At 34.8% G+C, this 23,982-nt stretch overlaps 1 protein-coding gene across 2 annotated transcripts in view; it reads left to right on the forward strand.

Moving 5' to 3' along the window:
- The window catches only part of LOC120344452 (uncharacterized), a 33,727-nt gene extending 12,174 nt beyond the window's left edge, over positions 1-21,553 (forward strand). The window contains exons 2-11 of one of the 2 annotated variants that reach the window (XM_078112611.1): positions 1,233-1,430; positions 1,663-1,753; positions 15,978-16,098; positions 16,170-16,290; positions 16,831-16,932; positions 17,311-17,510; positions 17,944-18,021; positions 18,217-18,304; positions 18,813-18,983; positions 19,629-21,553. In XM_078112611.1, the coding sequence (XP_077968737.1) occupies positions 1,233-1,430; positions 1,663-1,753; positions 15,978-16,098; positions 16,170-16,290; positions 16,831-16,932; positions 17,311-17,510; positions 17,944-18,021; positions 18,217-18,304; positions 18,813-18,983; positions 19,629-20,032 (1,574 nt within the window). In that variant the 3' untranslated portion in view covers positions 20,033-21,553. The remainder of the gene's footprint in view (positions 1-1,232; positions 1,431-1,662; positions 1,754-15,977; positions 16,099-16,169; positions 16,291-16,830; positions 16,933-17,310; positions 17,511-17,943; positions 18,022-18,216; positions 18,305-18,812; positions 18,984-19,628) is intronic. The other variant, XM_078112612.1, reaches the window with a different exon arrangement.
- The last annotated feature ends 2,429 nt before the right edge of the window (positions 21,554-23,982 follow it).

Here is a 23,982-nt window from a genome sequence, read left to right on the forward strand (position 1 = left end):
AATGCTCTAAAGTCACAAAAATACCGTAAAACCGAGTTCGGGGACTGTCAGTTTTAGCCAAGTAAATAAATATATACGTCCCTCCCTCAGGTTTCAGTCTCTTTACGCAACTCGATGCAAAGTATGCGAACAAAATCAGTTATCTCCATATAGGTACATATACTTCTGGATCGCCGAAATTTCTTTAGCCTTCTAATAATATTGCTGTTGATAACTACAGATAACTGAATGTTAACCATTAAAATTGGCCGGTATATTTTATCTCCGATGGGGCATACCGAAACTTTTTTGAGAAAATATTTTGAAGATTTGAAATAAGTGATCTGCATAACGATTGCCGAGTTATTTGCTCTGAATTATTCAGACAATATGAATTCAATTTCTGTCCCTATTCATGTAATATTCCATTTATTGCAGCTAGCGTTACTCCTTTAATTTAAAATGCAAGATAAGCACTATATGATTGCGATAATTACATTTTTGTCATGAGCCTGCGGTCAATACTTGTGTCTTAGGTTGGTATATGAACTCGTGATCAAAGCAAATTAGTTTTATTTGCGTTCTTGTAACGGTAAGATTATTAACCTCGTATGTGTGTATTTAAAAGGTTGCTGCTGTGTTTTATTAATGCTTGATTTGAAAAATAATGATTCCATCAATACTGGCTTCAAAACATATTGAATGATAAAGTGAATGCCTATTATGATGTAGTAAATGTTGATATACTTTGCAAGTAATTTACTTACAAGAAAGAAATTTTGTCTCAATTTTGTTTTAATTCAATGCTATTGATAAAAAACGCGATATCTACAAAGGCATCCCAGTGCTTATTAGTAATTTGTGCTAAATATTAACCTAGAGTCGAGTTGGAATAAAAGCCAGGCATAACGACAAAATTAATGTTCAATTAGCAAAAACTGAAATGATAATTCGATACCAATATATTCTACTCATTATTACGAATGTGATACAATATAAAATAAAGAGTCCGGTACTCCTGAAGTATGCGCACTAGGATGTCGCACAACCTGAACCCTAACGCCATTTTGGTGCGCATATATCAGGAGGTCCAAGAATCCTATAATGGGTGCGACGATAAGGTATTGTTGTATACAATTTAAGTCAATTTTATTTTCTGGTCAGTGAAAAAACCTAACCGTACAAAAATTACGAGAAAATAAAAAGTATCTATACATCCATATAGATATATATATATTTCCTATATTTTTCAGAATGCAAGGCCGCTGTCCCGACGAGCCATCAAACAATAAGTCCGACAAATGAAAAAGGGGGAGGAGAAGCAAAATTTTGTATAGACTGCCCTCCAGGGGTGAAGATAGAACCAGAAATCCCGATGTCTTGTGCAGGATGCACTGACCAAATTTTAGACAAATACTATATGAAAGTGGACGGAAGATCTTGGCATGAAAGTAAGTGTTACATTTTCGCTAATATCGAAAAAGCCAAAATTAATACGAAATTTTGGGATGAAAATATCGATAATCATTAGATGGAAGATTATACATATGATAACGTTAGACACCACTAAACATACTTCAGAAATATCACCAGTGAATAATATGTAGAAACTTCACACCATTCTGAGTTATGTACTTGACCACTATAGTATAACTGAGAATAAGCATTTTATTTTCTGTTTAGAATGTGTTTCCTGCGGCTCTTGTCAACAACCACTCTCAGATTCCTGTTTTTCGAGAAATTGTAAACTATATTGTAAAGAATGCTATAAACAGTGAGTATTTTTTATTTTTCAATTAGTCGAGACAAAAAACTTAGCTATGGCTAATGAAAAAAAAAAAACTTTACAAAAGATGTGTTCTGAAGTGACAACATGTGTTGCATACAAATTATGCATTTTGTTGTATAAGAAGTCTTCATTCGTTTTGTATTCAATGTTGATTAACAATATTTGTTCCTAGAGTACGAACTATTGAGGAAGAGGTGTATTTAAACCTTATATTCTTCCCATTATCACATAAACTCACTTCGTTTGCAATAAACTGAATTGAATGAACACCCCTATAGTGATCGAATAATTCTGTACATATCATGACAGAGTTCACTGATAATTCATGATCAGATATGCTGCGTTATGTTTAACACGAGTAAAAATAATGAACTAACACGGAAGGAAAGTAAAATCACTGAATTTTCAAACCGTGCATAACATCACTAACTACAATGAAATGTGCCGACTAAAATCGAATACCATAGTTTTGTATTACAATGTATTTGAACTGAAATTCTGCTGAAATTCAAGCTTTCTATGTCGTCTGTCGTCCCAATGGAGAATATATTAGTTACATAATTTTACATATTTGTATGTAATAAGATACGGGGACATATCTATGCCAAATGTGTAGCTTTTAAAGCGAAAGGCTTTTGGGCAACGTGACATATACTTCAATAAAATGCGTAAAATATACTGGTATTTCGTAGTAGTATCGTCCGTCAAACTGCAAAACTGCTCAACCCTAGACAAAATGAAACAGTAAAAAGTGAAACTTTTTGAATCTGAAGATATGAAAGCAGTGAGAGTTTTGCATTCCAAAATTTGTAGATATATCGTTGCATGTTGGTTCTCGTTAAATATAAATGTTGTTCCCTAAGCTCATACGTTCTACGTGGGAATGAAAATACATTCTCTTTATCCGCAAAGCTCTATGTTGACGCTACAGTCCGGCGTGGTATTATCACAGTGAAATTTTAGCGGTGGCGTTTCATCATATTTTGGATAAAGTTCAAGTTTACAAATCTGTTATGTGTAAACTCGTCCCCACTACCGTTTCTATAGCAACATTGTTTTTAGTGAAAGTAATACTACCACTTGGGGGATTTATTCCACTCGCCGCAAAGTGGAATCCATTCGCAAAGAGATTAAATGAATAAGAACAAGCGAAAGACAATCCGAGATTTGGTGGGTTTTCAGGCGAACTTTGACCTTTTGATGTTTTGAGAGATTTTGTTTCGTCTTAACTCCACCGAACCTTGGCATTGATTTTATTTACTCTGGGGACATTCTGATCAGCTTACACAGGGGAAAGTTGTTTGATACCAGTAAACTATACAGATACGAGTCTGTCTTCCACATTCTTGCGGCATATTTTCATCCTCTACATCCGTATCAAATAATCTATCAATCGACTGTAGGCTAAATTGTATTAATCGGATTGTGATCGTACAAAAATGCTACTTTGATAGAAAATTAGTCTTGGTTGTAATAAAACTGTGTTTTTTTTTCGTTATCAAGTGTAAATATTTTGGTTATTTTTGATATCTTTTACATGTTTCATCTTTTACACATCAGTATATCACATAATCTATTAATCAACTGTGTCCTAAATTGCATTAAATTCTCCAAAAATGCTACTTTGATGGAAAATTTGTCTTGTTTGAAACAATATAAATAATAAATATTTAATTTTTAAAGTTTTTTTTATTAAAAGTAAATATCTCGGTGATTTGCTAAATCCCTGTAAACTTGATAGTGACAGTTCCGTTTATATCAACTTAAGTCGTTCCAATCTATTCATGATATTTATTTACGACCCCGTATGACTTCGGATGATGAAATTGCAGCAGGACTAATATGAATAAACCTTGATTATAGGCAGATATTCAAAAGAACATACATAGAATAAGTAGGATAATTTAATTACGCCGATCTCCAGTCCCATGGGTCAGTCTGCGGCGCCATGCAGGGAATTAATCTATCAACTCTGATTTAGACACAGTTCTGATAAGAGTACTTTGTAAATAGTTGACTATGTATCAAAGAACTATGATTGCCTTGTAGAAAGAACCCTTCGTTTAACAGTTCATAATGTCAAAGGTCATCGGATGATGATTTTTGCCACATTTAAAGATTTGATTGGACATCACACGCCATGTCAAAGATGCATCGTTGCCACAAATTGCATTACTCACTAGTCGAAATAAGGTAATGCAGAATTGCATGCAACATGTGGCGGAGTGAACTTAACTTTGAGACAATGGAATATTGGTATTGACCAACAAACTGGCAATTTTTATCTGTAAACATTGAAAAATTTTTCCACAGTGCTCCAATCTATTCTTTTAGTTCCCGAAAAACACAGCGCTAAGGTTCCAAAATGTACCGTAATGGCATTACTGCATAAAGGTTTGAACAAAGTGTAAAACCTTGTTAGCTCAGAGTATTTGGACCTCAAGTATGATCCGATCTACTTAACGCAATGATAGAACTAAGCGTTTGTATTCTATAATATACTATAAGTAACATATTACATTGTGCATGTTATCATTTTAACACGTTAAATGCTGTTTAATATACATATTGTTGCAGAAAAATATGTAACCAACACTTTTGGAAAGTTTTAACTCTGCTATTATATATTAACTAATAATATTTTTGAATTGTACTTTCAATTTTTAGCCATGAATTAAACTTTCAACCTTTATGCTTCTCGTACAAAGCGCTTTTCCTGGTTGCGGTGTGAAGTCTTCCGTTCCGTTCCGTATATCATAAATCACAGCAGTCTTGGTGCCGCCTCTGTTTCAGTAGAGTTAATCCAATAGGCGAAAAATCAATTGGCTCGACACCAGGGATTATAGCAAGCTTTTAAAACACGAAAAACATCAAAACACAACGGGAATCGAACCCTTGACCTTGAGGCTCAAACCCAAAAGGTCTCAAGGGGTTACAATACATATTCTTTACTTTATAGTATATACATTAAATAATGTGCTCTCTGTAATTGTTTTCTGTTTATATATGGTAACAGAAAATATTGTTAAGTACAAATTTAAGACGATCTGAATGTTCTAATGATAATCTATATTTGAGTAAAGCCCAGTACGCGCAACCAAGTAAAGGATACAGTAATTATCACTATAAAACGCGTGTAAACGTTTTGCCTTTTTCAACAGCAAGGGCATAAACTTTTTCGCAAAGCAACTGTAATCCCAGAGGTGTCTCCATGAAATATATTAATAAACCGTTGACTAGTTTGATCACTGAGATCAACTGAATTATATCAATGTTATTTTGTGACGTCATTTGGATTGTAGCCAATCACTGCCCGCAGTCTTCCCGCCCTTGGGGATTTAAATATCCCGCTTTAATTAATGTTAGTTACTAAGATAAACCTTTTAGTATGTATTAAATATATCTTCCAATAATATTAAGCTTATAATGTTGATAAATGCTTTGACGAAGAGAGAGGGTTGAAATACCCAACCAATGACTGTAATAACATGACCCGAGACATCTGTTATTTTTGTTTCCTCTGCGATGTTATTTGATATTATTTTGATTGCATTGGATACTTTATTAATTATCACGTTTCAAATTATGTAAACGATACTTTGTACGAAATCGAGATTCAAGGTTTTAGATTCTTATTCCGTATTAATGAGGTAACAAAATCAGTACTACAAGATTTTTGTAAATATATTTCGACGTTTGATGAATATAAGGGTATAACTGTACAAGAAATTGATATTATTAATTTAAACTTCAAAAAAACAGTTCGTATTCATTTTTGATAAGGTCCATCGAGTTGATTTTAATCTTACATAAAATCTAATTTTGTAGTTGTCCAAAAACCCGTAAACATACATAAAGAAATTGGGCCAATCGTATAATTGTTGGTTGTTCTCTTTTTACTTAAAAAAAAGATTGTTGGGAATCGGGATGCGAAATTTCACGCGAGAAAAAAACTACAGGGAAATCAAATCATTGGTGGCATTGCTAACTCTCGATTTATTGCTTTTTCATTATTTCTCAAAGGTTTTCAATCATACCGATGATTGAAATTACGAAAACAAACCTTTTTGAAACGTTTGTGAAGCAAAATTCTTCTTCTTCATTAATTATAAATATGAAAAGTCGATCTTTCCCGAGTCACGTGAGGCTCGAATCAAATCTGGCGGGAAATCGAATTACATTGTGACGCGTTAATCCATTTATACGTCATAATCGCTTTTGCAAGTTCGACCGAATAATTTGATTTTTGGCACTAACGAAAGTTTTTATGAAGTGAAAATAACTAATTGTGGTGACTTTGACGGAAAATACACCAAAAATATTTGTAAAAAATAAACGAAAATTTGGTTTATAGCGGAACCGATCCCAAAATCAAATTAGATGATCGATATCGTTTAAAGATAATACAGTTCCGCCATTTTTGACCTTTAAATACGATTGGATATAAATCGGAATAACTGATTGCAGGAATTTTTATTCAGCCATGCATTAAGCAATATTTGTTATGTAAGGAAAGTAATTGTGTATTGATTTTTTCATCAAAATAGTATATGGAGAATGGGCAAATATTCCCTCGCTATTTCCTATCAATGTGAAATATAGCAAGGATAGACGGTTTGAATACATCACTGTTGTCTTGTTATACCTTCCCAGTGCTTTTTAAGCAAACACGGCCAAATTACCAAATCCAGTCGTTCCAAACCGTACGACGACGAATTATCGTCATTTCCGAGCAACCGCTGTATTTGATACAAAGCGCTTGATCATTGTTTAGTCAGCCACCACAAAGAATCGTTAGTACTACACAATATGGTCATACAATATACTTACACATTAATAAATTACAATAACGGTAAATAAGTGGTCATGTATAAATACCGTTTTACTTACTGTGTGTGAGGGATGGGATTACTGGTGAAGGCGCCAACTACTAGATAGAGCGATAGACCGATAATATTACTGGCATGGGGGGTTAACAATCTCGGTTTCAATTCGCAATCCCACCTTCTCATGGAACTTGGAAGACTCCGGTACTTCTGTTGATCCTTTCCACCTTACAGTTGCAATTTTGGAGTGGATGATGAATGACTGGTATATAAAGTATCTCGTAGTAATAAATGTGTATACAAACAATGAGGTACCTCCGTAGTATGTGTATCATGTTATTGTTACGCCATAATTTTATTCCGATTTACCTTATTTCAGTTATATCACGAGTTCAGGGACTGTCTGTTTTAGCCAAGTGAATATATGCCCTGCGCATAGATTTCAGTCCCTTTACCCAACTTGATGTAAAGTAGGTGAAAAAAATTAGTTACCTCCATATTGGTACACACACTCCTGGAGCGCTGACAATGATACCGTATCATCGTCTCTTAAGAATAAAAGGCAATGGCATTAGCTATCTTGCTTTTGATTTGCTATTCAGTAACGCTTATGTGGTATACAACCCAAGTATATATCGTGTGTTTTGTGAATGAAATGCTATACAATTTTCATACGCAGTCATTTTCGAACAAATGGCTTGTATAAAAACGAATTTCATTACAATAAAACTGTAAACAGGCGAGGAAAGTCGTTTTTGCTACGTCCTTACCGTTCATCAAGATTATAAGTTCCTACATACGGAATGACATTGAATATGGTGGTTTTAATTTGCTATTCAGTAACGCTTATGTCATCTGCAAACCTAGTATAAATCGTATGTTTTGCAAATGAAATTTTGCGTCTCATTTTGGAATGATATAAAACATTTTGAACTATATCGTAAAGCTATACAATTTCTTACTATAAAACCAGAGTTCACACACAGTCACAAATGTGGCGTGCAAGATCTGAGGTCATGTGATATCAAACAGAATGTAATTGTTGAAATGACAAACATTATATATTATTCATTGATTAAAAAGCATCGAACAAATTGCCAAAACAATAAAAACATTTTCCCCGAATGAAATGCGTGAGAAAGTAAACAAACATGAATGTATTTCCTAAATAAAAGAAAATACCCATTTACAATTCTCGGTATCGACACACGAAACAGTTACTATCAAAACCCTGCAGTAAATTTGTTTCAAGATGGGCTATAAGAGTATATAACTCAAATACTTGCAATTTCATTCCTTTTAAATATTTCAGATCAGTAAATCTGAGTCTCTAATAGTGCAAACTTGTCAAAAAATCCCTCATAAAACAATTCCAACTAGGCTATTGGTCACATGATTATAGTTATTAATTTCCTAAAAAGGAATGATGTAATGTTTATTACAATTATATCTAATTGTTTAATCATAATTGGAAGAAATTCTACTTTTGTTTCCAAGTGGAAAAGTTCCAAGTATTGGAAAGTGAAGCGTGACAATCATAAATGAATGTTAAGTGAATATAGCTTTTTATAGAATTCAAGAATGAGAATTTTGCTACCAAAACAAAATTTCATTTAAATACACGAAAAAAAGTAAATTGAATCACCAAAAACTCATTCAAGAACAGGAAATATATTCTATGAATAAATATGTTTATTATAACTAATAGATTGACAATTGGTTTTTCAAACTCACACGGGTTTCCCACCTTGCCATGTTGTTGAGCGTATTTATGATTTAACAATTGTCTATAAAAAGATTTTGGTATTGAATGTTCGCTCTTGTAAAATATTTCATTGCCAGGACTTGCTTGAATTGAGAACAGACGTTCCGTAGTGGCTCGCATCGCAGGCAGAGATATTAATTTTACAAATATTGCGACAATCTGTCCGCATTAAATTTTCTATATCTTCTTGATTGATTAAATTTTTAGGATTATTATCCGCGCAGGAGGGTCTGACCTATATGTAAACAAACAGAATTGTATGAAAATTTAATGAAGTATCTTTTTGAGGTTATTTATTTAAGTAATTCACTCTATTCTTTGTTAATACAGTAACATATATACACGATAAACTTCATCGTAACCTTTGTGACAGAGGCCATCGAACTTTTGATGATTTATATTTTTGTGTCTCGATATATTTGTAAATGGTCTTAGCAAATGATATGCGATTAGCATGGCTGCATTCCTTCACTAATCAGCATTTCTTGAATTCTAAGTCGTAATCATTATTTTTGTTTTTTCGAGCACGTTTTTATTCCCAAAACCACTTTCGTTTGAAGATAAAAGTGAAACCGATGGAAGATTTCTATAATATATCGTAATTGATGCATACTAAGCCCTCAGTAGAAACAATTTGTATTTTCGGTTCAACTCGGCAGGTTTAAGCAATTTTAGGGTCAAATTGGGCAACTACGGTCTTTATTTACGCTGTGCCCGCTTGTTGATTCATGTTTATATCGACGGGTCTAACAGGGATACCTTTGAAAATACTTTAAACTCGGGTACAATGTTCTTTTACTATGTATGGATTTCCATGACACATGTTCACGCTAACTCCAGGTCGATTTTGTGTTCTTAAAGGGGATCAAACATATCTGACTTGATGCCTGATAATTGTTTCAGCGCTTTGAAGAACTTATGCGGCTGTATTTGGGGATTTGGAATCTTAGTTCGGAGCTTAACTAGATTTTCCCAAATCGATTCACCCTTGTGCGCACTTTATGCCGCTTATCGTACCTGGGGTGGAGCCAGGAATATCTGAATGTCAAATTAGAACAGCCAGCGGATCCGGCCGGAAAACGTGCGGTTTTAGGAGACTTGAGAGTCTGATAAGCGTTTCAATCTACGAATGCTATGTATGACACAGAAAAATGCTTTTTTACATTTCAAACGTGAGGGGGATTCCGACCTTGAACTCAATGGCTACGTCACTGATATCTTGCATTTTTAGAAGCTGTTGGACATCGCTCTCATGGTTTATACAATGTACTACCTCATTTTCAGACGAGTGCATATCCCATAGCTCTATAACTGCTAACGCATATGTGTGGACTGTGCAAGAATATCAATAAACGAAATCAGTTTCGTGTGCGAATCCGATATAATTGATTTTAACCTAGATTTACCTAAAGTAATCAGTAAATTGGTTGAACATTCGCATTCATAGGTGACTATATTTTTTTGAAATCGTATCACCCATTGTAGATTGATAACACACAGACCGCTGTTGAGTAAGTCACTCTGAAATCTAGATACGGGATTGCAAGCGAACTCTCTTCTAGGAGACTGGGGGCGACAATAATCTCAAAACTTACCAAATAAAGTCCACATGTGAAGAAAAAAACTGCATTGCAGTTTGGTTCGATTGTTTTGTATTCAAAATTTTATAACAAAGCAAAGTTTGCCATTAACGCGGTCCACAATACAAGGAAACTGTTTATTTCAAGCAATTTCTTCTCAATTGTAGAATAGAGTAAAGTAGGTGAGCGCCATTTTGGAGCGGTTAAAGCGTAACACTTCACCGTGCTGGCTTTACATGTTACTCCCGAGTTTAAATATCATGCCCACAAACTCTTACAAGGTGTAATAAATCAGGCATAGCCTAACTGGAACGATTACGGGAGCTCTTCACCAATAGATAAATAACAGTGGGCATCCTTATTCGGAGCGAAAATTGCGACCAAGCATCGTATAATAAAAGACTAATCGGAAGATATTCTTTATCAGTTTGACCGGATATAAACCTTTTTGAGCAAAAATTAATAAACGATGATTTGGGAGTCGTTTTTTTATCAGTAATAATGGAATGCTTTCATATCTGACATTTTTCACAATTGATCAATCGCTTAATTTCATTCTTCGATTCAATGGAATGACAATTTGTGGTTAAATGTGCTGTCACAATGTCTTTATTTCCACTAATTATTATGTCACAAATCCATCTTTCTAAGACAATCCTGCACCAGCCTATACTTGTCACGCGATTTGACGGGATAAGATAATTATTGAAAATTAATCATATGTTTAGTTAAAGGACAAATCCGATTTATTCTCTTATTTCCTTATTCATTTAAAGGATTGCGTTGTATTAAGAATGGTCATTATCTGCAAGTGTGGTTTTGGGTTAAAAATACCACTCGATTTTTTTGTAATTGTAGCTTATAATCCAGAGCATTTTCTCAAAATCATGTTCTTAAGGTTCTTATCTGAGAAAATGACCATTCTTCATCGAACTATAATTTTATATACAATTAATGATCAAAAATTTTGATTGATTTCATCACGAAAAAGTGACATATTTATTTTTAAGCGTACAACATTGATTTGTCTGAATTTACCTGGTCTGGGCTTTGCTGTAAGGTTGCGAGCACTCTTTAAATAAACAAATATATTACTGATACAGAAGTTGCAGGCAAGGGCTGTCTCGCTGTGAGATTTATGCCGATTCTCTGATTGAATATTAAAAGTTGGTGACCTGTAACTTGAGCATTTTCAAGTCAAAATTGCGAGAGAAAGGGTCTGTTGGAATATGATTGCAATATGTTATTGTTGAGTAGATTTAAAATTGTCCTATTTGCGTGTCAAATTTCGTTTGCAAATTTATCGAAATCCCCAACGAAAATTATTTCATCTGCTGGGATTATTTTTTGATGTCGTTGTTTTATTCTGTCGCGCACTTTACAATACGAAACAAAAGTAATCATAGCTGACTAATAAAAATAAATTTTTCACTGGTATTCAATGCCTGATTACAGTCGAATGTTTATATAGAGTTTTTATTTAAAATTATAGGTATCCTCTCCACATGTATGCCAAATGTTTCTCAACATCTGCGACCGCACTCGGTTTCGAACTGCCAATTATGGTATGAAAATGTGCGGCATACATCCACTCGGTTTACGTCTAGCAAGAACTGAACAATTCTATCAGCAAAGATCAAATAGCCGGAGGCAAATTTAAGAGCGAATTCTCAATCTTGCGCTAAATTGACCTTTTATCTTAATACCTGAATTTCTCCAATTACATTATGTTTAGGTTGAAGGGCAGAGTTCAGAGGTTAACACGATTATTAGTGATTGTGTGGTAATAATCGACCGCAGAATTTGACCCTCACTTCCCGCTCAATTTTATTCGAACGCTTTTACAATTTTACTGCAATAAACAACTTGTCAATAATTATCCTTTATTTATGTCAAAAAAATTCACGATTATACGCAATTCAGGATAAAAATCTAAACTTTTGGACGTAAAACGAAAACTTATTAGAATAGGTATCACATTGACTGAATATGCCAAAAAAAAAAAAAAATTCTCTCGAGTATTGAATCCATGCAGGTGTAATTGCATGTTATCGAACTATGATTTGCCCCTTCCCGCATGGAAAAATGTAGGTGTAAGTTGAATTTTACTTTTGTGAATGAGAAATTTTCAATACGTTAGCCCGCAGTAACTGATGTACGCGATAAAGAAGTATGCCCGTCGGAACTAGAAGAAATATATTCGTCGATTTATGTCTATATATAGATCCACACAATAAGTATTTCCCGAATAATGTAAATTAAACTAAATTACCGTAAATACTCGGATATAAATACTCATGATTACGGTACAATCGGTATATCATGTAATAATTTTCGCAGTGTTTTATTCAATATTAAAAGACACTTGAACAAAGAAAAAGAAACCTGTCGTGAACATTCCACATTATCCAAATTGGAAAACGCGATATTGGAGGTCTAGACTCCAGATCAATTCACAATTTCCTAACTTCTATTCGAAAAGCTATGATACTGCGAATATTTCACCAACTGCAATATTTTTTGCAACATGTTCTGAAATTAGACACCCCAAGTGTTTAATGTTTGTAATTACGCATTGCAGTCTGCTTTTGTCAGGGTGGTGGGTGACGGTATTGAGAACACGAATAAAATCCTTCTGTCCGCCCTATTAGAATTAATTGGTTCATGATTCTTTAAATAAAGTACCGATTTTTAGCAAAACTAAATTTGATAATCGCAAGGTCATTACAATCATCATTGGTCAAGCTCACTGCAAGGACAAAATTTGGTTGTTGCTCACGCTCTGGTAAATGAATTGCACTCGAAAATTTGGTACTCCCGTAGTATGTGTACCACGTTAGTCTTAGATCATAATTTTAGTCCGATTTTCCCTATTTTTGTTCTATTACGAGTTCGGGGACTGTCTGTGTTAGCCAAGTGAATATACCCCCTGCCCGTAGGTTTCAGACTTCACACAACTTGATATAAAGTAGGCGAACAAAATTAGTTACCTCCATATTCGTACACATATCTCGAGAGCGCCGAAAATTTTGTAGTTTTTCAAAGTGATACCTATATATATTTATATATGCCTATCATGGACCATTTGTTCTTCAATGGTGGCACATGTACTAACTTCATAATTTTTGTCTGGTATCTTTTAGCGCTGACATGGGCAAACTACGTCCCGCGGGCCAAATCCAGCCCGTTAGGTAATTCAATCTGGCCCGCCTGATGTCACCACAACCAAACTAACTCAAATTTTGATGTTTTAGATAAAAAATAGCTCAAGGAATTTGTTGAGATTGCGATTAAATTTAGTTTTGGCACGAGGCTTATTGTTTCCTACTTCTATATAGGGTGGTGTATTTTGAAGCATTCGAAATTTTAGAGATATCCATTTTGACGGATGGTTAGCTGTGACAAAAGCCTTTATGCTCTGCATGACATGACAGCTATAAAACAGAAAAGCAAACTCACATACCCCGACTGTCTGGCGAATTTTATGGAAAGCAAACAAAATACTATTTAATTTTATAGGACTGCAAATTTTGTGAATTTTACGAGAATTCCCGGGATGTGTAGCATTTGTGTTGAAGATAAAATTATTTGAGAAAAATGTTTAGAAAATAGTAAAATAGCATAGCATACCTAACATAAGACATGGCATTTCTATGAGCATGTGGCATGTCTAATTCACCTCCAACGCCTGACTGTGCATGTTTCGTATTTTCTGAAGTGGTAAGCGGTGAGCTTGCCACACAGTTAGATAGCAAGACAATCGCATTTCAAAATATTTATATTTCATATGATATTTGAATGAATATTGTTTTATACCTTGTTCATATTTCACAACCCATTCAATGGCGCCCGTTTCAACTTTTAACCTAAAATTAACAAAAGAGATTTGATGTTAAAAATTTATTATCACATGTAGTATATTTAAATGCAAAACGCATGTTCGATTCCTAGTAATCACTGGAAGCTCAAGTTTGATTTAGAGGGCAAAAATATTCGGAAATATTTACTTGTGTGTCTGTTACTGACACACCCACTTTTGTCAAAACCGTTATCTTTTATGAAATAGTAAACAATGGAAACCAGTTGTAAAATCTAACGACTAATTCAAGTCAGATTTTATGTATTCACTTTTTATATTTGACAGTTTTAACAATAAAAGTACTTTGCCAATTGACGTATGTCAGTCTTTGTACGTCGCTTAACTTATTGACCGTCACTGACTAATAAATCCCACGACATTAAAACGCATTATACTGACAATTGCTTTATACTGCAGATATTGTAAGTTTTCATGTTTTGACGCAGACTGCCTAGTGTTAACTGCTTCAATAAAAACTTAATGTTACACTTTAAAAATTATGAATATATATAGAAATCAAATTATAGTTTATAAACAATATGTGTAGCCTAAAATCACATATGTCGTTAATACGGGTTTTCAATGGCCTTCAATAATTCGAATATGCAAACGATTATTGTTTTTATTTCTAACTATTGCTGTCACCAATTTCAGCTATCGGAATATTTATAGTACTGTGATCTTGAAGTCTCAATTAGCCGTCATTTCTATTCGGCATAATACCAATTATGAATAGGAATATTAGAAGATTTTAGAATTACCGAAGATTAACTTGATTTTAGATTGTTTTGTATGAATTCAATTCTCAATTACATACCTCAAATGACACTAGTTAAAATATATTATGCCGAAGATAGTGATCTACTTAGCAGTCCGAACCTAAGTTATATAAAATTTTTCATACTCCAATCTCAATATGCACCAAAGGAAGACTAAAACTCTTATCAAACTAGCCTATTCATGATTCTGAATGGTCGATGTTACAACTAGGTCGAATGTCACTGTGTGAGTAGATATTTTAGATGTGATCATCGAAGCTCTTTATCACCCCCCAGTGGAATTTAGTTGGGCATGTAAGAATAATTGCAGTTTAATGCCAACTAAATTGAAGTAAATTATTTTTTTAAATGAATTAAATTTTCAATGGAAAAGTATAACCTAAAACTCAAGTTTTTTTATATTAAAGTATCCAGCGAAATAGCGATCAGATTCCATTAGATCTAGTAAATTATAGTTATAATATACTGCAGCGCAGTTGTATTAAATATTTGCTGCTCATATGTTAGGGCGTTTCATATTTGGTGACAGAAGGCGGGCGCAATCCTCCATTTTGTTTTAGATTATAAATAACGAATTAAATTAAACCTCTTGACTGCCGCGCGTGACCTATCGCTTCTTTTCTCCGTGCGCATCTGTGATCCAACAATAGACCGCGTGTGACGTCACAGCTTCCAGGTGTTTCATTCCAACTAAAATCAACAACTATAAGCTAAATACACAAAACGTGTTTTATTTCGTAACAATCGAATAAATATGGAAGAAGAAACGCTGTATTTCTAATATTTCAACAAGTCTGTCTTTTCAAGTTAAAATTTTAGTTTCTCTTACATGACACGAATCGTATAAATATCGGTTAACCACGTTCATCGTTTGCTAACTGTTTATATGAGTTGTTAACGGTAACCATTTCTTTTAAACGACTATTGTGAGGTTGTGGCGTAATTCTAAAATCAGCGTTGCCACCAATAAAAGGCCTCAATGTGCTGGTAGCTATAATATCGCACCGATTTCAAAACCACAAATCAGAAACGAGACAATTTGGCATAACCTTGAAAAAAATTATGAGAAAAACTTGTACTCCCGTAGTGTGTGTACCAAGTTAGGGTTGGGCCATAATTTTATTCCGATTTTTCCTATTTTAGTTCTTTTGCGAGTTCGGGGGCTGTCTGCGTTAGCATAGTGAATATACCCCTGCCCATAGGTTACAGTCCCTTTACACAACTTGATGCAAAGTAGGCGAACAAAATTAGTTTCCTCCATATTGGTATACACACTTCTGGAGCGGCGATAAAATTTCCTGAATACATCAAGTTGGTTTTGTAACGCCAAAAACGATCTGTAGAACAATGTTAGGACATTGCGTATAGATTTCCAAATAAGTAAATTTCTTTTGTTTCAGGCTGCAGTACTGCTATAGGTGCTCAGGACCCATATCTGGGACAGAACTAGTAATGCGTGTCAGCACGGACTCATATCACGTATCATGCTTCTCGTGCGATTACTGCAACAGGCAGTTGAATGTAAGTTTAGATTATAAATAGTGCATATATTTCGTTTTTCATTTTTTTCTAACCTTCTGACAAACTTTCAGAGCGGTGACCATTTCCATTCTCTGGAGGAATTAGAAAAACGAAAAATTTGTTGCAAAATTTGTTACGACATTGATGACGTAAGCAATTTAAGAGTAACTGAATCCGACTCTGAAGAATCATGTAAGTATTGTGCAGTATTCTTACCGGCTTTTCATTTTAGGAGTGGTTTCAAATTTAGTGGGTAGTAGACATTTTGCAACTAGCGAGCGATGAAACTATTCTATATACCTTGAAAAAAGTATTTGTCTGACCATCTCCACTGGTATAAACGCCACTTTCTAGATATTCAAATACAATTATATTCAGAAGTATGTGTACCAATATGAAGGTAACTAATTTTGTTCGCCTACTCTACATCAAGTTGTGTGAAGAGACTGAAACCTATTGGCATAAGGAATATTCACTTATCTAACACAACAGTCCCCGAACTCGTAATATAACTAAAATAAGCAAAATCGGAATGAAATTATGGCCTAACCCTAATCTGGTATACACATACTGTGGAAGTACCCAAGATCCATGTTAACTATGGTGTTACATTTCAAAATTTGGGCAGAGGGTTAATATTTCAGAGGGAATGTAGAGAAATCCCTAGTATGGTGCCATATGTTTTCATTTTACCCGCAAAATCTTGTAACTAATCCTTGTTTTTATTTTCAGTGAATGACAACGATGTATTTGGGCCAGGGATGTATCCTCCTCCAGCAAGTCATCCATTCATGCCTTCGTCGGCTCCACCAGCGTATAATAGACAATTATCAGGTTAGTGGGCAAGACCAATTACGCTATTACTCAAACTAACTATTGTGACATTCGAAAGCGGTCGAGTTATAGCGTTGACTCGACGACGCATCATGCCATGCGTTAGGAATTTCTTGCCACCCCATCTCGTCTGATTACCCAGCGCAACCCTCTGGTTATTTCACGTCACCGATGGTTGGTTGTGGCTTCCTCTACCATCAAGTCCATGCATCTGAAAACAAAATAGCTGTCTCAAGTATCCCATACCCGAAATGGACTCGTAACTGCATGGACGAGAGGCCGTGGTACTCCATATGATTTAGCCGTCTTATCGGCTTTCCTCTCTTCGGTATAAAAATAATCTTTTTAGCCTCTAATAATCTCATATATTGTTTTTAGATTATCCTCCCGGCTTACCTCATCCCCACATGCAAGGAGTTGGGATCCCTTGCGGTAAAAACGGAAAATCACCGTCGTCATCGTCCATGCTCTCCCCGTCGGACTCCAAACGTTCAAAAAGACCGAGAACAATACTAACAACAGCCCAGAGAAGAAAATTCAAAGCTTCATTTGAAATTTCACAAAAACCATGCAGAAAGGTACGATGGCTGTATTTAAATGATGCTATCATACAGCTCATGGAAAAAATTCAATCTCCATATACAGATTAAGTGTATAACCATGTTGAACAATAATATTATTTTCCTTTCTGTTTTGCGGCCGTACATATTATGATAAAAACTTAGAATTTGGCTCGAAAGAGATGAATAGCCAAGTTGCTCAATGAAGCCAGTTTTTGAGGGGATGGGCGGATGAATGGTAAAAGCTATATGAATATTTTGTAATACGCACCACTGCAAATTAAAAATTGAAATGTATTGAATTTCTCTAGCTATATAAGTACGCCAAAACTATATTTTATCCTTTATGCCACCGAATGCAAATTTTGGCAAGACCATGTTCGCTAACAGCTTGCTTCTTCAAAGTTTAAAATATGCGTGTCGGAATGAATGCTGAGACTTCATTTTACAGGTACGAGAAACATTGGCGAATGAAACAGGACTAACACCAAGAGTCGTGCAAGTGTGGTTTCAAAACCAAAGAGCAAAGGTGAGACACAAATTTAGAGTGTAAACTGGTGTTCTGAAATGCCTATAACACTTATCCAGTAAATGTCTTCGAGTAAGGGTGTTGTGATTTTCTGTGACTATCAATTTAGTCTCTGCCACTCGACAAATGCAAAAGAAAAAAAAGCCTTCGATAGTCATTTCACACTTTGAAATGTTTTGTTTTTAAATTACCCAGATGAAGAAAATAGCAAGGCGACAAAACCAGGGTGAAGGAGGATCAAGGAGGGGGAAACGGAAGAAGGATTGTGATTCTGATTCTGAAAGTGAGTCATTTTTTTTTCACGGTATAGTTATAAACAGCCTCGTACCTGGACCACACAGATGAACCGCTGATATGAGTCGATTAATATTGCTTCTCACTCTCTTCCTTAATGTGATTAGATTTTGATTATTCTTGATATAAATCAGGTCAATCCAGTAATCGATCGCGTCTGATGTTGAATGAATTGGATGCCTTACCATATGCATGAAAAATTGCCTTGAATTAGTTTTATGCTGCGCCTGCTATGTGTTCTAAAACAAGAAGAATAAAGTACTGTACATGCTCAAAATACGTTATACACATAAGTATTAGAGTCTGGTCAAACCCGATAGAGCATATTATTACGTAGCGAATACAATATTCGCCTCTGCTAAGATTTAGAAACGAAGGTCTTGAATACCGTATGTCTTGACTGACAAACTACTGCATGATTACATTGTATTTATACAATATATAGTTTAGTAGTACAAAATTTCATCTATCTCTACTAAAAATCTCACTTCTTGCAGATGAGGTTCCATCGAGTCCCGGTTCATATACATCGGCACCGACTCCGCATCAACAATCTCAATATTACGCACCAGATCAATATCAGTCGCCACGTAGCTTGCAATCAACTCCAACTCAAGATGACCCCAATGTTCCAAGACTATTCTCACCAGTGGGATATCACCAACCAGGTAAAGAAACAAGAACGCCTTCTAGTTCAGAGAATCGCAACTTTTCAGACCGCGCCCCCTTTTTTAGAATTTATAAAGTCTCGCGCCAACTAACTAACAATAAGCTACAAATAACAATAGAAAGCGTAAGTATGTTTTATTCAAAAAACACGTTGAAAAAGAGTCCACGCAACCTAAACACCATAAAAAATGTAAAAAATCCAAAATAAGGCGGATAAGATCAAATCTGACAAATACTTTTATTTTCAATTAGATTCACGCCCCCCTCATAAAATTGTCTACACCCTCTCATGGAGGCGCCGCACTGTTTGAGAACCATTAGTGTATATATTAACCAAGTTTAACGTTAAGACAAACGAATCAGATTACTTGATAATACATAATGAGAAAAGTTCAATTAGCAAGCAGTCACAAAAATCCTTTTGAAAAGTGATTTCGTGTGTACTTGAACGCATTTGGTAATTTGCACTCAACAAATTGAGAACCTTGGAGACGTTTTGCGTAAATTATGAACGATGAACTGTCCAAGCGTGAGCTTGAGATCTGTAATAACGTAGAACAAAGCGCAGACCATTGAATCTGCGAAGCTGTGCAATACGATCGTTCTTAACTATACATTCATATTGCGTCCATTTTTTACTTCAGGTTTCAATCATAGCGAGCTCCAATACCCAGAGGAATACGATTCGTCATCGACACATCATTCACATATTCATATGAATCCTTCCCCAACCACTTCACATTCCCCATCACAGCTAGAGATGCACGGAATGCTCTACCAAAGAATAGGTGGTGGAATGCTGAATACTTCATACGAACATCCACCGCTCGACGCTATGCAGCACGATGACGTAGACTTACACAGAAACGAGGCAGTCCCAATGGTTTTCCATGGGACCATTAATCAAGACCCATACGCGACACAGAGACACCAGGATGTGGTCGATATATCTCGGGAGCGCACACTGGTTAGTGCTTCCAGCGCGGGAGTTTCAAATCCAATTGACAGTCTGATGTGCATGCAAAACAATTTCTTCACATCACATTAACAAACATGACCTCCAAGTTAATAAATGTAACTTTAAATAATACAATGAAATAGTATTATTCGTCATTAAAACAGACGAATTAAATGAAAATTTTCTATTTATTTAAGCATATATAACTACATATCTCCTTACCGAACTGGTGCTAGCCGTTGAGAAAAAGGCGGTAAACTTGCGGCCGCCATCTTGTGAAAACTTTACCTTCGAGTACCAAAGTCTTGATTAGCTTACTGTGACAAAACATTTCAATCCTGCTCGACGACCCAAAGTATATCGTTTTATGCGATAATCATCGTCAAATTTTATTTATACTTTATTAACGTTGTTGTGACTTGAGTTATCCATGTAGCTTTGAGTTCAGGAATATAAACTTTCAAAAAGAATACCAATTGATATGATAAATTGATAAAGTAGCACAATGCGCTACTGAACCACAATTGTGTACACTAAATCACAGTCAGAGTTTACGAGTTGGTCATAATAACATGTCACAACGTGCTTCGTGTTGATAGCTGGCATCATGAGGTGCCCACTTTCGACTCCGTACATACAAAAGAAATGTAAAAAATCCACAATTTTGTTGACCATTTAGGTATTCAATTCGTTGCTTAAACGTCATAATGACTATAGACTGTTACTGGACACTTGCTACAAGTTTCACAACGTAACTGTCAATGGTTTACCTGCAATATTTGCAGTGCACCGGTTTTGTGTATCTTTTCCCTATTTGGTAGAACCATTAATGCAACTTAGCAAAGTCAAGACACATTCATCGAATACACATGCTGTAAAAATGAATTTTTTTATAAATCAATACAAGAACGAAATTGCCTATCTTCTCATTGTTTTCAAAAGGTGAACCTAAGATATTTTAAATGTTTGTCAATGTATTTTTGTGATAACGCACGTATCCAAAAATGTATTTTCGATCACATTGAAGGTATTCATAGATAAATACTTTTATGAGTATTCGACTTCGAGTATAATTGTCAAATAAAAATATTCAAATCTTCGGAAATGACATGGTTATTATTCAATCTTAGACAAATTTATTTTTTCTTCTTGAGTGATTGAAAAATATATTTTTGGATGAAATAAACGCTCCCAAAGCTCACGAATTTTTAGTCAAATTATCACGATCTTGTTAAATATTAATTTATTAGGAAATTTTTCCTGCAGTATTTTTATTTGTATTTTTGCTGCCTTTGCTATCGTAACTATTTGTGAATGAGAATATAAACCAAATTTTCGTGTCCTGTAAGTTTGAGCCACAGCAGTTCAGAGCAGAAAACGCCGCTCCAGAAGTATGTGTACCAAAATGGAGGTAGGCTAACTAATTCTCAACTGGTTCTCAACCTTTTATCAAGCGACCCAAATATTTGAAAAAATTAGTTATGTAATATCTCGCGACCCAACGATATGCTCACATACGATACAAAACCGCATCTAGTGCTTTTATAGTCGCAGAATTAAATTACTAATAAAAAATAATTATTTTTACATAATATTTATCTCAACAAATGGTTAGCCATCAGCGAGTTATTGAAATCATTGCGTGGTTTTAAGCACAATAGATGCTGTCAGGTTTTTACGCTGTGATACTTAGCACATATACCATTACTATTGAGCAACACTTCAAAACCAATTTAAAATAAACAATAAAATTGAACACAATATAAAATCAGTTATTTTTATAATTTTCTTTAAAAAAAGGTGACTTAATGAGATTTTCAGGCGCCCCAGTTTTGGTTCGCGACTCATAGGTTGGGTACTAATCTAGGTACTCCCGTCGTGCATGTAGCAGGTTAGGGTTAGGCCATAATTTTATTCCATTCCAATTTTCCCTATTTTAGTTCTATTACGAGTTCGGGGACTGTCTGTGTTATCCGAGTGAATATACATAATGACCATAGGTTTCAGTTCCTTTATACAGCTTGATGTAAAATAGGTGAACAAAATTAGTTACCTCCATATTGGTACACACACTTCTGGAGCACCCTACTCTAGGGTATGTTATTTCATTTCATATATGCGCCCAATATCCTATCAATTCTTCTCACTTTCCAATTCCGTGAAATGTGAATGTTTTAGTGTAACAGGATCCGCTAGTAGGCGACAGAGAGACGGGTAGAACAAGCATCGTCACGTGACAGTGACGAACTTAAAATTCTGTTGAGTGTTGAAACTTTTCCATGAAAAATGAGTTTGCTGACCAAAAAAATTTCTTATGATTTGCAATACAAATATTTGGATTTCCAAATGAAGTATATGACGTATGACGAGGTGAAATTAACATCACTGTAAAGCCTAAACTTACCTAAGAGTTAAGTTATTAGTCGCAAGGTGACTTAGTAAACATTATCAACGTGTCACGACTAAAAAACGATAAGAATACAAAGCTCTTATACGGACAAATATTTTCATCAATGGGCGATAAACATGAAACATTCGTACATAATGTAATAAAAAAACTCAAACCCCAATAAAATTAATCATATTGCGTTAAATGTTAATTCTCGCATCGATGCTAATAATCTTTAATAAGTACTGACAAGAATATACACGACAATTTGAGTTATTGATAAGCCCTTATACGCAATAAAGCAATGGATTATCTAAAATGTGACAATAGGTAATACATTCTCTCGTGCTTTCTAATTTTGATGGATACTGAAATTGAGGAGATTATGCATAGCATTATCAATACATTCGGAAATAAGAAGAAAACTTTTTATAAAATAAGGTAGTACTGAATCCCACATTTTGTTCGAGTGTTTCATATGCACTTTATGCAATGATAATTTAAAGATTGATTAAGGTGAAACGACCAAATGAGAGTTTTCTAAAGTTAATGAAAACTTTCGAATCTTTTGTACATCACCACTAACCCCAGCTGGATAATTACTAATTTGTTATTTTAAAACGTGGCTGGTGTTTTTCTGAAATCCCACCTTTTTGCATTAGTGGCGGGCGCTTTGTACAAAATATTCGAAATTTTATCACTATACCCTACATATAGTTCGTTCAGCAATACCTCAATGATCGATACATACTCAAATTTTTTAATTTTAGTTTCAGATTCATGCTTATGACCTCATAATTATATACTTCTTTTTGTGACGCTATAATTATTTAGTATTTAGTGGCAGTATCGCATTGAATTCTAGATGTCCGTAATGTACCGTGCTAGTGATTATCGCCCCGGGGTTAATCGCGTCCTAAGTATCATATCAAATGTATAAAATGAACCATATTTAAGCGCACGTAATGCCCATCAATTACAGTGATATTTATAAATCTTTTTGGTCTTGAAATGCAATTCCTCGACTGATTTTCGAATTTTCGATATCTCGCCAACTCAGGGCATCTCAACGTATTATTTTCAACTATAAAATCCGTCCGCCCAAATATCAGAGTATTGACTGAAGAGTTTTAAAAAACTAAGTATGTCACAATGTTCTCAGAAATATCCTTGGTTTCTTTAAGAAAAGGATATAGGAAAGAATAATCAACCCGGTGTGCAATTTATCATGGTCCTACACCCTAGAGCAGAGCTAACATGGGCAAACTGCGGCCCGCGGGCCAAATCCGGCCTATTGGTTGAGTCAAATTTGGCCCGCCTGATGCAGCCACAATCAAACTAAAACCAAATTTTATTGTTTTAGTAGAAAATAGTTCAAAAAATTTGTTGAGATTGCGATCAAATTTAGTATGGACATGAGGCTCACTGCATGTTTTACACTTTTGCGTTTGTAACACTGTAAATATTGTACATAAAATGTAACTTTTTACGTGACACTCACATGACCCGCCATTCTAGGTGGGCGATTTTTTTGCATCTGGTCCAAAAACCCTATCCACCCTTTCTCTAAACTAGAGAGACACGGGGCTATTGTCATTTACAAAGATACTTCTGCTGATAAATTTGCCATTTTTTAAATCTATATCAACTT

This window comes from Styela clava, chromosome 5 (assembly GCF_964204865.1).
Source record: "Styela clava chromosome 5, kaStyClav1.hap1.2, whole genome shotgun sequence".
NCBI lineage: Eukaryota > Metazoa > Chordata > Ascidiacea > Stolidobranchia > Styelidae > Styela > Styela clava.